Here is a 17484-nt window from a genome sequence, read left to right as displayed (position 1 = left end):
ACCTCCTGTAGGTAATTTGCATATGTCAAATCTATCAGATTACTTATTCCAAAGCAATCAAAGAGCTCTGAGATAAACTGAGAACAAGGAATGCTTGTTACTCTACTGATGAGTAAAGTGATAGAAAGATAGATAGATGAATAGACAGATGAATGGATAGATGGGTGATTGTAAATAGATATTGCTAAATAGATGAATACAATTTAGCTTGAATATTTTCAAGATATTTTGTTGGTATTTAAAATATTTGTTACAGTGACCTTACTTTTCATTCCAATATGTTTTCACATATGACTCAAATACATACATATATACATAAACACACACATACATATATATACACACACATGAATATGTCTTTTTCATATTGAGTGTGTTAAATAAAGCATGGAGGTAGGGGTAGAGAGAATAAGTCTCAACCACAAGCTTTTGTGCACAATGGGTCCACAGATAGAAAGTTCCACAGCCAGAAGGCTATGTGTCCCCAATGCTGGTTTTGTTTTCTTTTCTTGGAACAGAGAAGAGAGTTGCATTTGATTCACTAATTACACATGTCCTGAAATACAGAACCATATGACCCAGGATGGGTATGTGCGCACTTCACAGGTGCATGCTGGGGCCTTGAAAATATTCCTGGAAGAGGGAGGGAAAATGTCATGAGTCTCTTATCTGCACATTCAGGTCTTTTGTCAGAAAGTTATCGACTTTTTTTATGCCATTTCAGAGAATGGACAAAGCCACCTATGATCAACTGATCTCTCCTCTCTTAACCCATGCTTTACATGATATTTAAAAGAGGAAATGAGAAGTGATCTGGTTATTTAGCATATGTGATGAGAGAAAACCACCTTATTTGGGAATCATGAAATTAAAGAAAAACAGGTTGTTTACAGGTTTTAGTGAATTCACTTTAAACAACGGGGTTTTCTTTTAAAGGAAGATGGCTGGTGTAAAAATAAATAGCATCAATAACAAACATTACAAGAAAAATGCTCCATCCCATCACAAAGATATGGGCAGAATAATGGACAAACCATTTACTCCTTTGTTAGGAAAAGAAACGAGAGAAAATGACAAAGGTGGATACCAGCATATTGGATAGATATCCCATGGAGACTTTATAGAAGTTCCATGAATGAGTGCCATACACAATGGGCAGGGAAAGGCAGGCTATTTACTACATCCTTGGTGGGAATGTCTGCATTGATGAGATCATATATCCACTTAGGTATTAAATGTATTAAAAGTAAGAGTTCCTGTGGTGTTTCATGGTAACAAACCTTAGCACAGATATGGAAGTGTTAATATTAGGACACTTGCTCAGTAGAGGTTTTTGTACTTGGAGGGACCTTAGAGATCAGCACATGTCATAGCTTCATTTTAAAGATTCAGAAACTGATCCCTCCCCCCAAAAGTGAAATAGCCTAGCCAAAGTTCAAAACAAAGTCCACAGGTCCTATATGTTCCCACAGTATCCCACTGTCAACCTATAAACTGAAGAGAAACAAATGGCTACCGCTGCCAGCTCAGGGTGCAAAGGGACTTTTATCCCCTCACTCCAGATTTGGTTTGTGGCTTTAAGATTGATTTTTCACCCAGGCATTTTTCAAGAGAAAATTATTATTTATATACTGTAAATATATTCTTGCCTGATATCCTCAGGCTGTGAATTCCCTGGATGTTCACAATTTCCTTTAGTGTCTTGAAGAGGTTATATTTTCATTTTAGTGCCACATCCCCTTTTATGTAGAATATGAGTAATAAAAAGACCCAATGGAGAACACTTGCTCCAGGTTAGCTTGCTCTTTTGACAAGACATGCTAGGATCTGAGAGCTGGAGGGGACCATTGTGGGCATCAGCTCTAACCCATCCCTTGATAGAAATCCTTCTAGTCATTTCAAGTCCACAAACATTGCCTAAACACATAATATGTGGCAGGCAGTCAGCCTTTGTTTAAATACATACTGTGAGGAGAAATCCTCTATCTCTTGAGCTAATCTGTTTTACTTAAGGACACCTACAATTGCTCAGGGTTTTTTTATTTTCTCATTCATCCATTCATTAATTTCAATTTCAAGAGAATAATTAAATGCTTGCTATGACCCATGTGCAGTTCTAGAAACTACAGATAAGAATTTCAATTCAGAACTCAGTTCAATGCCTCTATCCACAGAAGGACTTTTCTTTACTCCTGCCCACAAGTGCTAATGCCTTCTATATCAGATTTAAACCGATATATGCCAAACCCCAGTTGCTGATGTCCCTCTAAATACATCTTTTGACTTTTTTATGGGTCTTATATAAACATATACATGTATACATTCTTTCTCCCATTAGAAAGTAAGATTCTATAGGTCACGTTCTACTTTACTTTTGTCCTTCTGTCTCTAAGACTTAAACCTCAAACATAGCTTATGAATGCTAATTGATGGATTGATACAGTGCCAAAATTAAACATCCTCCAACTTCATGAAACGTAACATTGAATTGGCAGGAACATAACATATACACTTAAGTCAATGAAAAAATGGTTTCAAAGTGAACATGAAAGAATTTTCTAGGCAGTCACAAACACTGGAGAGCAGGAGGGATGAGACTGAATCCTTTGAATGAAGCAATTTAATGTTTCTCTTTTTAACACCCACATGTTGTCCCTCTTTTTTTTTTTCTTCTGGGGTCAAGAATAGCAGGTCTAATCTCCCTTTATTATGAAAGTCTTGAAAATACTTGAGGCAAGGGTTCAGCTTCTCCCCTCTCAGTCTGATCTTCTTTGGAATAAACTCCACTCCATCTTAGTCATCCTCATGTAACATGAACTTAAGGCAGTATCATTGCTAAGTGGTGAAAAGAGGGGGATTAATATTTTTCCTAGTGCTATCTGACAGTGGCCCAGCTATTGCCTGGGTGTTTGCCATAGCAATCACCTTGAAAAAGCACCGTATGCAATGATTACCTTTGAAGAGCCACAATCCAGCAGGTGGACATAAAGAACAGTCAGATTTATCTTTTAAGGATTTGCTTTAGGGAAAGGGGGAAAAAATAAGCCACAGCAACTCTCACTGTGGGAAGAATCTCCTTTAAAAAAAAACTTTTATCTTTTTTCTCCTTCAAATCTCTATATCTCAAGCTTTCCTGAGTGAATTGAAATATCAGCTTTTGTTATTGCTGGTGTTACTTTTGTTCATGATAAGATAACTCGTGTGGAGGTGGGTGGGTGGGAGTGGGAAATGAGGAGGTATAAACTCACAGTATGAACAGGATAGAAGGCTAGCCTATGGTGGATCTAATTTTCTGGCTAAATAACTACTTCTATATTCTCTCACGTGCCCACTTCTTCCCCCTCAAATAATCTCTCCTGTGTATTTTCTTGTGATCATGTCTGTTTTCCCACGGTGAACACAATCAAAGCTAACTCTTCAAGTAAATGTGCAGAAATTCTAGCTAAAAGGAGATCAGCATCTCATCACTTGGCAAAATGTTTTGGCGCTTGCTAAAGAGCACAGGCAATATAGGTGGTTTTAAGCAGATTCCTTTTTTTGCTTGCAGGTACAATCATCGTGGACAACATGCTCATCAAAGGGACAGCTGGGGGCCCCAATCCTACCATTGAGCTCTCGTTAAAGGACAACACGGATTACTGGGTGATGTTGGATCCAATCAAACAGATGCTCTTCCTAAATAGCACCGGCAGAGTCCTGGACAGAGATGTTAGTTTATTTCTTTTATACTCTCTTTTCTCTGAATTTCATTTTCCACAGAGACCCAGAAAGTTTACAGAGAGACAACTATTAACCATAGGAAACTCATGCCAAGATCTTAACCTAAATAACTAATATGTGACTAATAAATGGGAGAGCAGAAGTACAATGACGTTTTGATCTGTGTAAATTAGACTGATGGCATTTCTGAAAATGAATAGATATGTGTTAACCTCTTTGATGAAGTGCAAAATCTCTCACTTTCTTTGGAAAAAAGTTATAACTTATACATTTTAGAGGGATATTAAGTAATTTTCCAGTATCTTAATCATGTTGTGCAGGGCACCTGGATTCTTGAATGCTATAAACAAAGGGTGAAATCTTAAGCAGATCCTAACAATTTAGTAAGAATTTGAGCTCAGCCCCAAGAATAGATGTGTGTCCATCCTCTGAAGACTAGCCTAGATAAATTCCAAGTGATCCCATATGGCACTGACCATAGGAAGGTCATTGATTGAGTGATAGATATTTTTACAACAGTCCCTCGAGGCTCTCATTCATACATATAGTTGTATCTGCATTTGGTGAAAGCAGAATAACAACAAAAAAAATTGGTCCCTGGAGTGCTGTCATATCAATATCATCATAATCATCATCATCCCCACCACCACCACAACCACCACCACCACCATCACCATCATCACAACCACCACCACCATCACCATCATCACCACCATCACCACCATCACCATCATCATCACCATCACCATCATCATCATCATCACCACCACCACTATCACCATCATCACAACCACCACCATCATCATCATCATCATCATCATCATCATCATCATCATCATCATCATCATCATCCCTGGACTTAAAGTCAGAGGATCCAACTTTATAACCTGAGCTCTGATGATAATAGTATTACTAGTTATGTAAGTCACCAAATGAACTCCCAATGGCCATAAGTTTTCTCACCTGTTTAAAAAATGAAGGGAGTTTATATTCCATGTAATTTCCTTGATTATTTAAAGTTCCCCTTCTGCTTCTGTAAATTTAAAGAAATCTTTCTCTGCATGTTAAAATGCCAATTAGCTAATAAATGTTCTAGCAAAATGTTTGGATGAGAGATTCAGCTCTCTAAGAAATCTTTGACTTCATCCAATCTAATGCCCTCCCTTCATAAATGAGGGAATGGAGCCCCAGAGAAAATATGGGACCTACCCAAAGTCAGAATACAGTATGTAGGGGAGCTGAGATGTGAACCCAGATTCTCTGACTCCTACGCCAAGGTTCCTATCACTGCATCAGGATGTGTCCGATAGTCATGTACACAAAGTTAACATCCACACCCTGCAAAACCCAAATAGGAAAAAGGTATTTGGAAGTGAAAGTGCCTTTTGAGGGGTGATGATAAGACATTATATTTGTATATACCTTAATAAGGCAAGAGGCATAGCATGGAAGAACAAATGCACAAGAGATATTCAACACTGGCATGTTTTCCAAACCCAATTTGATGACAGTGACAATGAACGTGGTGGTGATGATGATGATGATGACATGATGAGTATCATGACAGCTGATCTTGCTATAACATTTGTTCCCTTCCCATCTAACACCACAACACAATGAGATATTATTTTTATCATGAAGAAAGGGGGATTCATTCATTCATTCATTCATTCTTAAGTGTCAGTGTGAGTAGGGCGCTGTGCTAGGCACTGCGGCTATATACGAATTAATTATCCCTTCTTTTAAGAATAAATGCTTTTGAGTAGAAAAAAAAGCAATGACAACAATAACTATATGCATATAAATGTTTGCAAAGTATATAATGAAGTAAATACAGAGAGATTAAATGGTTTGCCCCAACATCATACAACTAGTATGTATCAGAGGTGAGAACAGGAAAGTGGAGAGAATGAAAGGATAACCTCCTGACAAGGAGAAGGCAGAATTAGCCTAATTATGTAAAATCAGGTGGAAACAGAAATCTTTCTTCCCAAACACAGAACCCATGGGACCCTGCTCAGGTTGCTCATTCTTTCAATAACCTCTCAGTTCTATTGACAGCTGAGATTTTCTGATGAAAAGATTAGAATCAGCCAGCTCAGTGAGTTAGGAATATTGGCAATGTGGAGCTAGGAGATCCTGAGGCCTTGTTTGGGGTTGGTGAGCACCTATTGCCTTGGATGGCTTTTGGTCATGAACCTCATTCCAGTAGGATGGGTAGTGAATGCCTCCAGGGGAAAGTTTTTGCCATTTCATCCAAATAAAGACTCATTGGGTCATCCGTCTAGAAGTGAAAGAAACCTTGAAAACATTTCTTCCACTCTCTCTTATGTTGATCAGTCTTTGCAGGAATGGTGCAGCAAATTTACACCCTAAACTGAGAATAAACCAGATATTCTCCATGAGGTTAAACTTCAAAATTTAAGCAAATCCTAAATGAACATTGCTATCTCTTTGTGTTCTTAATTTCATACATTCTGCCTTTAAAGGAATTTATTCATGCTTCAAAACCGGTGGCTATGGGCCCCAACTACATAGAGTAAATTACCATTAGTTTTGCATTGGGCTATCTGTTAAAGCCCCCAAATACCCCAAAGCATGAATTTGACTCATTAATGAGACCTAAATCAAAATAGCCAATGATCCTAAGGTCATTTATGTAGATTTTGAAAAGACATCTGATTCCCTCTATCCCAAACAGTTACTTTACATATAAGGAAGCTGAGGACAGAACAGAGCAGTAACTCGATTAAGGCCACGCAGTAAGTGTTAGAGCTGGGATTTGAACCTGGATGCCCTGTCTCCAAAGCCAGGATTCTCTTGCTCCCTTGCATTGAGTGCGATGATATGCAAATAAATAACTGTGAAAGGAACACATGTTTTATGCCCAGTTCAAAACCATTGTCACCAGTTTTCAAAGCTTTTTCTACTCATCCTAAATTCTAAATTTGGCATCAAATATTTTTGTGGTCTTTTATTTTTTTATCTCCAACAAGTGTCCTCAATGATCTTAAGCCATCTTTGACTTGTACAACTGTCTCAGCAAGAAAGTTCTTTCTCAAAAATAAAGAAATGTGTGTATCCTCCATGTAATATTTTGAGCAAATTTCATGAATAAGTTTCAGCTGCTTTCATGACAGCTTTAAACATCCCTAAATTCCCTTAGTCACCCCATATACAGTGAACATCTGTCCATTTCTATGATCCTTCCAAAAGCCCATTTATACTTTCAATCTTTATCATCTCTTTAGGTAACAAAACACCCAAAGTGTACTACCCACTGCGTAAAATAGCTCTTCATCTTTTTAGGATTTTGAGGACACTGCTTTGCTTTATTTCTTTAGTTCTCAACATAAGCCAATTGTCTCATCTCCACTTTCCTCCCTCCCCCTTCTATTCCCTATCTTCTCTCCTCCTGGTGATATTTCTACCCCTCCACTGCTTTCCCATTTGATGATACATTCATTTCATTCATTTGCTATGGGTATTAAGAAAGAACAATAGCCTTGAAAACAGAAAAGAGGGAAACTATTGGAAAGATTATTCCTACCTGTGGAGACTAGATACACTTGGACTAAAATTAATGACAAGAATAGTTTTATCTTTACTTCCAAAGAATTGTAGTTACAAAGGACAGGAAATCAATATCCTCTGTAGATCATTAGAAATTTCTTTATTTTTGTTCTAATAGTTTGTAGAGAGCTACTAAACTCTACATTTATCACCTCAGTAAATTCCCAATGTGAGGATCCTATTAAATTTTTGATTCTTGAAAGATAAAAATGCAAAAAATAGTATATCTCTCCCAAATTGCTAAACATTATTCACATGAAATATGTAAACTAGCTTATCTGCTTGACTATCTATAAAAGATACTTATTGCAATTAGTTACTCAAAAAATATGCATATTTTCTTTGTTGGCTGAGCAAAACAATTAAAGAGAATTAGTGAAAATTAAATTACAGTGAGTTATTTTTTTGCCTTTAGCTATGACAGACAAACCAGAGTTTCTTCAGCCCATTCCTAAGTATTTTGATGTCCCTAACCTCTCACTAATCTACTTAGTAGAACTACAATTGACATATTTACAGCCGTCCCATACAGCAGAAGGGAATCTATTCTAACATCAGATTACAATGTGTCTGTTATATATTAGCCATGGGGAGTTCTTGCCTTCAGCTCTGAACCATGAGGGTGAGAATTTATTGCCTTCTGTGTTCGATCCAGGCTAACAGGGAGGAGGGAAACTGGACTATGGAGTGAAAATCTTTGCAGGGGTCCTGGATGTTCCTAATGTATAGATATTTAGGTTCTCCATTTGGTGAGTCGGTATTCCAGAATGGTTGACCTATTAACAAAGGCTATGACATTTCTGTCCCAATAATGCCAATGTTAGTGGGATGCGGATCATAATGAAAAAGTTTTCGATATTTGTCATGTAATATTTAGAGGCTAAATATGATAGGAGGCATGAAAATAGAGCCAATAGGGACCTCAGAAGCCATCTCATCCAAAATCCTACAAAATCACAGAGCCAGAACTTAGGCCACACATTAGGATCACAGACCTAGGATTAAAAAGAATTTCTATAGTCCTGTTGTCCAAATTCCTCATTTTGCACTTATAGAAACACTTAAAGAAAGACAAATATCATTCACATAGTTGCCCTTGAAGATCATGTGCCAAGGGTGACTGCAGCCTGTGTATCTTGTCTTAGATTTGTATTCAAATATACGCTATCTCCCTACCAAACCACTGAAATACACATACTCATGGAATTAGAAGGGCCCTGAGGTATCACTAAACACAATCTTCTATTCAAAACAGGAATCCTCTGTATAAAACTATAGCATCCAGTCTCCGCTCGAACACCTCTAAAGAGAGGGAAGTCAGCACTTTCCTAATGATGATGATAGCAACTAGTATTTATATAGCACTTTAAAGTTTGAAAAGCACATTTCATGATCCTTCCAATGAACCTGAAAATGTTCCTGTGATGTTTTATTATCCCCATTTTAGCGATAATAATAGTAATAGCTTATATTTGCATATTACTTTAAAGTTTTCAACTTGCTCTGCACACATTATCTCATCTCATCCTCACAAGAATCTTTGGAGGCAGGTGCTATTATTATTCTAATTGTACAGATCAGGAAACTGAGGCAAAGGGACATTAAGGGAATTACCTAGGGTCACAAAGTTAGGAATTGTCTGAACATGGATTTGAATCTAGCTTTTCCTGATTCCAGCTCCATTGTCTATCCAATGTATCATCAAGCTACTCAAAGTAAGGAAAAAAAATTTCGGAGGTTACATGACTTGCCCATGGTCATAAAATTATTTGTATCAGAAGAGTGATTTGTACTCAGGTTTTCTTAACTCCAAGTCCACCATTCTACGCTATACCACAGACCCTCTCAAAGGAGGTATGTTCAATTTCTGGCTGGTTCTAATTGATACAATATTCCTCCTGCTGACGTATTGATCTGATATCTTCTCCCCTCTTTGCCAACCACTGGTATAATATTTGCCTTGGAAACTACACATATTAGATCAAGTGCCTCTTTCAATAACAGCATTTCAAAAGATTGAAAAGTGCTAAAAGACTATGACAGGAAGCATGACAAAGTTTTTTTTAACAAAATGAACAGCTTATGAAGACCTGGTCAATTCCAGTCTCTGATATATACGAATTGAGCGGAGCCAGAGACAATTCCCTCCAATTCTAAGGTTCAGAGAAGGTGCTGACCTGAGGACACAGCGTCCTTAAGCAAGACTTCTTGATACCAATGAAGACAAAGGGCTGATTCCATTATAATAATAAAAAAAACAGGGTCTAAGCAAAATCTTTGTACATAGCTAGGTGGAGTAGCAACTGGATCATTGAACTTAAAATCGGTAACAGAGTTGGAATCATGCTTCAGTTATTTTCTAGTTGTGTGACTCTGAGGAAGTCACTTAACTTCAATTTGCCTCAATTTCCTCATCTGTGAATTGGTATTATAATAATAGTATCTACCTAACAGGTTTAATGTATAGATTAAATAAGACTATTTATATATGTAGAGAAATGTATACACATACATTTATGCATGTGTAAGTATATAGTGGTCATGTCTTTATACATGCTTATGTGTATTTAGGCATATACACACACACATATATATACACATATGTATATATAAGTATATGTGTCTTTTGGGGGATACACACATATTATATCTGTATATCTATATACCTATACATATCTCCTTAACAAAACATAAAGCACCATACAAAAAATAAATATAAATACAAATAAAAATATAAATTCCAAATAATAATTTTTATGGGATACCTTCATCATTTCCTGAGTTTTGTGTTCTTTAATAAGATTTTCCTGTCCTTCATTATATTGGTTGCTCTCCCCTAGAAATACTCCAGTTAATCAATGCCCCAGATAAAATGATCATTCTTTTGCAGGAATCTATTCTGTTCCACATCATGAACCAGCTTGTCTTTTATCAGTCTGAATAAAATCTAAACTAAGAGTTCCCATTTTGTCTTCTTCTGCCTTGGGAAAGTTGATATTCCAAGCCAGTAATATAAAAACAAAATCGTCAGATCATCAGATTTTTGTAGAATGAGATTTTTGTCAGATAGTTGAATGTCAAAGGCTTCCTAGGGTTAGACTTGGAGTTGGGGAAATTGGGGGTTTTTCTACCTCAGAGATTTATTAACTGTGAAATCCTGGGAAAAACCACTTAATCTCTTTGGGACTCAGTTTCCTCATCTGTAAAATGAGATCATTGACCTGTGAGGTTGCTTCCACATCAAAATCTACAAATTTATAATCAAACTGACTTTCCTAACCCTCTTGAATCCTGCTTTTATTGCAATTTTCTGTTATCTTTCTAACTGAAATGTTGAGAGCATGATCCTACTGTGACAGGACTTCGACTTTATGTGTTTGCTTTTCTCCTTCTGACCTTGGATCCAACTCTACTTCCGCATACCCATACGTGGCTTTTTACACAGCTCTATGCCTTTATATTGTACATCACTGTTCTTTCTTCTCATTGGATCTTTTTTAATAAGTTAAGGTTTAGAGTTTGTAAACCATTTTAGATGTCACTCAGCCTGAACTCATTGTCTAGAAGAGAAAACAGAATCATTGAACAAATAACCCAGGTGGTACAGGTTAGAAGTAGAGCTGAGATATGAACTTGGGTACTCTGACCCCCCCACATAGTGTCCTTTCCATTATTCTATGTCATTGGTATATTGTTGTTGTTGCTAAATAACAGCTATCATTCATATAGCATTTTAAAATTTACAATTTGCTTTATGCATGTCACCTCATTTGGTCCTCAAAACAACCTTGTGCAGTACATAATATTATTATCCCTACTTTATAGATGAAAAATCAAAGTTGAGAGAAGCAAAATTATTTGCCCAGCAACACACAGATATAAATTGAGTCAGGATCTCAATCCAAGTCTTCCTGATTCCAAGTCCCATGCAAGTTTCCACTCTGTTGTTCAGTTTGGATCCAATTCTTTGTGATCCCCTGGAGCACAGCACCCCAATATTGGGTTTTCCTGGCATAGATACTGAGGGGGTGTTTGCCATTTCCTTCTTCAGTGGATTAAGGAAAACAGGAGATAAGTGACTTCCCCAGGGTCACATAGCTAGTGTCCAAACCCTGCTTTGAACTCAGGTCTTTGTGACGTCTGATTTCAGATCCACTGAACCACCTAGGAGCCTACATTTGCACTCTTCTCTCTCTCTCTCTCTCTCTCTCTCTCTCTCTCTCTCTCTCTCTCTGTCTGTCTGTCTCTCTCTCTCTGTGTCTCTCTCTCTCCCTCCCTCCCTCTCTCTCCACCCATATGGCTCTAAATAAAATATGTTATAATAAATTTCCATCATCATTATCATTGTTAGCATTGATATTGTACCTAACATCTTCTAAACACTGTGCTTACTACTTTACAAATATTGTGTCATTTGATTTAATATAATAATATGACAAGATAATATGTTGTGACATTATATTATTTTGTGATGTGATATGATATGACATGAAATATAAAAACATATAATATGTCATAAGATAACATCATATAATATGTTAAAATATATTATGTTATTATTGTGGTGTCCAAAGGCAATACGTCTCTTGTGGTAACAATATGTTTGCTTTGTTCCTTGCTAATCAATTATATATGATGTCTGTGTGTGTGTGTGTGTGTGTGTGTGTGTGTGTGTGTGTGTATACACACATACATTTTCTGGGAATTCATAAAGATATATTCTATATTCACAGATATAGCACATATGTTATTGAATTCCAGATTTAATCTATAGAAGAAACAGATTATGAGTACCCTCCATTTTTTTTTCCAGGTTATCTGAAAACTATGTGAGTTGCTAAGGGGAAGCCATATTTGTATTTGACTTTTTAATATGGAAAACCATTTGGAAATACTATCTATAATGCTTAGACACCAATTGGGATTAAATGTAGTTTCATTGATCCTTTCTAAAAGCGTTCTTTCTTCCTTGCAGCCACCAGTAAATATCCATTCCATCGTGGTGAAAGTCCAGTGTGTGAACAAAAAAGTGGGCACCGTCATTTACCATGAAGTCCGGATTGTGGTGAGAGACAGAAATGATAACTCCCCTACTTTCAAGCATGAGAGCTACTATGCCACCGTGAATGAGGTCAGCTGCTTGTTTCTCTTTCTTCTTATCCCTTTGCTAGATTGCTATCAAGACAAATGGGGACGTGTGTGCTAGAAGGGTTTCTGGCAGTATCCACAGCTTACACTACCTATAATGTTTAAGATTACTAAGTATACCTTGACTTTTCATGTCAAAGAAAATTAAGGAAAACTATAAACATTAAATATGCCACTGGAAGAGATTAATCAAGAAATCCTTTCTCATCTATGTGGCTATATGATATTTAAGCTAGTCAGGAGGCAATGTTTGGCCCCTCTTTTCTTTAACCCTCCAAGAACTTCAAGGTATTAGCAGGAATTAAAAAGATGCTATGAATAGTAAGCCTTTCTTGTAAGAAAATCGAGTAATAATTGGTACCAGTTTTACAATTCTCTCTAGTTTACAAAGCACTATTCTTACAGCAACCATTTAGGAAAATAAGACATAATATTATCCCTATTTTACAAATGAAGAAAATAAGGCATAAAGTTGTCATTGCTAAATCATAGCTACAGGATACATGAAGAGTTAGAACCTAAGTCCAAGTACAAGCCTCTTTCTATAATTGTCACAGAAAATCAGAATGACAGAACTGGAAGATTCCAGTACAATCTGGAACTCTCCAAGAATCCTCTCTACAATAATCTGTGTGATCACCCAGCGATTTCTTTAAAAGACTCTGTGATGGGAAGGAGTGCAGTGCTCCCAACCTTAGGACCCCCCACTTTGGGTAACTAATAGCTAGGAAATTTTCTCCTTGTGGTAAAATAATTGACTCAGTTTTTTCCATTTTCTGGTTTATTCAAACCACTGTCATTACTGGGAGGTATGAGAAAAAAGACATTCAAACCCACACAAACTCTTATTTGCATAGAGAGCCCCTCTACCATGCTATCTATACAAGGCAAAGACATTTTACGTTCCTTGGAGAAATAAAAATGAAGTAACAGTAGTACAAGGTAGACATGATAAGTGAAGGTGCACAGTTGGGAGCTTACTAGAGACTTACAAAGTTTAGAATGATGATAGACATTATAGGTCCCCAGTAATCAGTGGTTCTCTTTGGAACATCTCAAGAAATAGATGAAATATTAACTATTGATTTCAGCTTTGAGGAATTTTCCTTAAGCAAGGTAGTCAAACATGGCCATTTGGTTGCTTGAAGGCAGTGAGGTTGTTCATGGGAATATATTTTTCCATCGTTCCTCAGCTTAGCTGCATCCAAGTATCCCATAATCCAATTGTCTCTTTGCAGAGATGTCACATGCTCTGCAAGGGCAAAATTCTAGAGGTTTTCAACTCTGGTTACATATCTTCAAAATTTGCTTTGATGAAGTTGCCAAGGATCTCTCCGATTTCTATACTTTGGGGACAATAAGAAGTCATTCTTCTTTATGGAAGTCTTTCAAATATGTGAAGACAGTTCTCATGTCTGTCCTAAAGCTTAACTGCACTAGGCTAAAGATTCCAATTCTTTCAATCAATCATCATACAGCATTGTTGTCCTGCTCATTCATCTGGTTGTGCTTCTGTAGATGAACTTAATGGTCAATGTCCTTATTAAAATGGAGTATCCAGAATGGAACACAAGACTTCAAATGGGAGAGTAGAAGGGATGGACCTATCTACTACAGAATATATCAAGATGATCATCTCTCTCTTTCTTAATGCTCTAATTCTGCCAAGGAAATACTTTTAAAAGTTTATTTATTTGTTTTTTTTTTGAGGGGTGGGATGTGGCCAGGACATTGAACTCACCCATATTGACTTTGTAGTCCTTCAAAATTCCAGCTGGGTGGCACAGTGGATAGAGCACTGGACCTGGATTCAGGACAACCTGAGTCCAAATCTGGCCTTACCCACTTATTAGCTGTGAGAACACAGAGAAGTCATTTAGCCTTTCCCTCAGTTTCCTCATCTATAAAATGGGCATAATAATATTTCCTATTTCTCCAGGTTGTTGTGAGGATCAAATAAGATTATATTTAGCATAGTGCTTAGCACATAGTCAGCACTACATATATATTGGTTATATTTTTATCACAAATTATATCTAGCCATTTTTCCATTGATTTTTGAGTCTAGTACTAGAATTGATTAAGTTTGGCCCAATTTTCTATCCCACAAATGTCTTTCTATATTTATATATCTGTGTGTATGTATATATATGTATATATACATATGTATATATACATATATATGTATACATACATACATACATATATATATATATATATGTACTGGATCTGTTATAAAATGGGCGCTCTTCCTCCTAACATTGTGCCATCCATACAATCCAGAGTCCTTGCTTCATATTCCCACTTCTACAGGATGATAGGCATGAATTAACTCCTTTCTAGCAGTTTCAGGTTTTGCCAAGTTTCAGACAGTACTCTTCTCTGATCGGCCTATATGTGGTGTACTGCATTCACCCTACCTCTAGAATCCAAATTTTTAGGAAACACTAAGATAAGCTATTGTGTATCCAGAGAAAGGTGAATCATAAAGAGCCTTGAAGTCATGCTCTATGAGGTTTGCTTTTGGTAACTCTTGATGGTATTCCTAGCTCTGGGACTGGGTCTCTATTCATCATATCACCATAATAGCTAATACAAGTTAGCGTTTGTATATCATTTTCTTTGTCATAGAAACTGTGCTAAACAGTATCTCATTTGGTCTTTAGTCTTGCTGTCATAGAGTGGATGAAGAAAATTTGCATGTTTATAAGGTTTTCTAATTTTCAAACTCAAAAGAAACAGCAACACAAATATTTTTTTGACTGGCCAATAAGATTTAACTAGGTCAAGTATTTCTTATCTATCAACTCATTTATTCATTCACCATTTACTTTACCTCAGAAACTAGAGTTGTATGGTAGACAAATAATAATAACAGTAATAATAAAGGTACCCTCAAGAGATGGGACAACGATGTGCTAAACAATATAATATAATTTTCTTTCACTTTTAAAATAACTGCTTTGTGAAAAGAATATTGTGCAATTTAGATCAAATATACATTTCCGATGAAAGTCAATTTGACTAGCAGCTATACTTAGTTCAGAGAAGCCAAGCATGGAGTCATAAATCCCATTGACTGATCTTCAGAAATCATAAAGATCCCATGATTCCTTCTCACCCCTTCAATTCCAGTTACTTTACCCTCCAATCTCAGCAAAATGCTATTACATTTCAAATCCAGGTTATTTTGAGCAAGACACACCATGTTTCTCTGTGCCAATCAGGTTACTCCCATTTTTTTGGTCTTCTCTGTAAACACTGATAAAGGGCCTCTGTGAAACATAATTACTCACAGTGCCTCAGAGTACCAGCCTTGTCCACTTCGCTCAGTCTCCTTAGCCTGAAGGGCCACCCTAAAAGCCACCTGGAACCTCCAGAGTCATGGAAACATCTCACATGAGTACCTCTCCTCCAACATGATCCTGTGCACCCAACTGGGAAATCTGATAGGGAAGTGACCATAGGCCTTTTTAGCCATAGAAAAGAAGAAAAGGGCTGGGCTTTCTTCCCTGTGGGGTGCAGAGAAAGTTGTTTCTTCCATCAGAGGTGGTGTGTAGACAACATGAGAAAAAGTCAATGTGCAAGAAAAACCAAGTCTGTGTGCACGCACGTGTGTGTATTCACACTCATACACAAAAGTACAAACAATTTTAAATTGGGGACAACAGGAACAACTTGAGCTAAGGAGATCACAAACTCTTTTTGTTACCTCTGGATAACAGAAGGGTTTTTTATATTAAACATAACCTCAAATACTAAGGAGCCCACCTATGGTTTAAAAGAATATTGCAGTTGGTCTATTTTCAGAAGATATGATTAACTTTTCCAGGTCTCACATATGTCCCTCTCCATCTTTTTCAAAGGACACTGTGGTATAGATTTCTCTAATTGTTGTCAACACAAATTGACATTCAGATAAAGAGTGCTTTGGGCATCATTAGAGAAGATTCATCTCAGCAAGTGATGATTCTTCCTTGGCACAGGGCTCAATAAATAGAGGGAGAATTAGTCCAAATAATAGCCTGTTTTTCTTCCCTTATTAGCAGAACTCTACTACTCCAAGGAGTGAATTTCATCTTTTTTATCCACCCATCATTGGTCTCTAAACATAAATCTCCCCCCTCCCCATTTGCCCACTTTATACCTTCACAGTGGATATGAAAGCTTAAGAATATCCTACATATGCACGAATTTATCTATGTGTTCATAGGCATATATGTCTATGAAGTTTATAGAATGCAACCTTGCAGGGAAAGAGATTAGTGACTCGTGAGTTACAGGGAGAGAAGATCAGTAATGGCCTTATAAAGATGATGACAATTTAGCTGATTCTTAAAGGAAAACAGGAATTCTGAGAAAATGAGATAAAGAAGAAGGCATTGAGACAGTCATTACAAAGACACCGAAAGGGCTAATGCGTATTATGGAAAAGGATCATTGAGAAGAAGAGCAGGAATTAGAATATATCTGGAAAATAAGGAAAGGACCCAGAATGCAAAGAGCTTCAAATGCCAAAAGAAATGATGATCTATATTTGATCCTATGTGTCCTTAATAGGGAATCACTGATGTTTATTGAATGAATGCGGACGGCTCACATGGTTAAACCTTTCCTTTAGGAAAATTACTGTAGTGGTTGTGTGGAGACTAGATTCAAGTGGGCAGACATTTAAAGCAGGAAGGGCAATTAGAGGCTATTGTGAAAATCCAGTGACAAGATGTTGAGGGCCCATGTGAGGGTGGCAGATATCTAAGAGAGATGGAGATTATGTGAGAAAGCCTGGGAGAAATTATGTGAGAAAAAATGAGATTAGGTACCTGCTTGTTTGTCAGGAACAAATAAGAATGAAAAGATTGGAGACAACACTGAAGTTTTGAACCTCAGGGACTTCAAGGGTAGTGAGGCCTTCAAGAGAATAGTGAGAAAAACTGGGAAATATACTTTATGCTTTTCTTGGACCATTGCTGATTACATACACACACATATCTCTGTGTATGTGTATATATATATGTATATATTCACATAAGTATACATGCATGT

General features: G+C 36.9%; 1 protein-coding gene across 1 annotated transcript in view; it reads left to right on the top strand.

The window, feature by feature from the left end:
- The window catches only part of LOC138172037 (protocadherin-15-like), a 2287527-nt gene that overhangs the window by 1592731 nt on the left and 677312 nt on the right, over positions 1 to 17484 (top strand). The window contains exons 7-8 of the mRNA XM_069101643.1: positions 3548 to 3708; positions 12269 to 12424. Of these exons, the coding sequence (XP_068957744.1) occupies positions 3548 to 3708; positions 12269 to 12424 (317 nt within the window). The remainder of the gene's footprint in view (positions 1 to 3547; positions 3709 to 12268; positions 12425 to 17484) is intronic.

This window comes from Petaurus breviceps, unplaced genomic scaffold, assembly GCF_028583685.1.
Source record: "Petaurus breviceps papuanus isolate PSGF00001 unplaced genomic scaffold, PetGlider_PUasm1.0 490, whole genome shotgun sequence".
NCBI lineage: Eukaryota > Metazoa > Chordata > Mammalia > Diprotodontia > Petauridae > Petaurus > Petaurus breviceps.
This window is presented reverse-complemented; position numbering and strand designations above follow the sequence as displayed.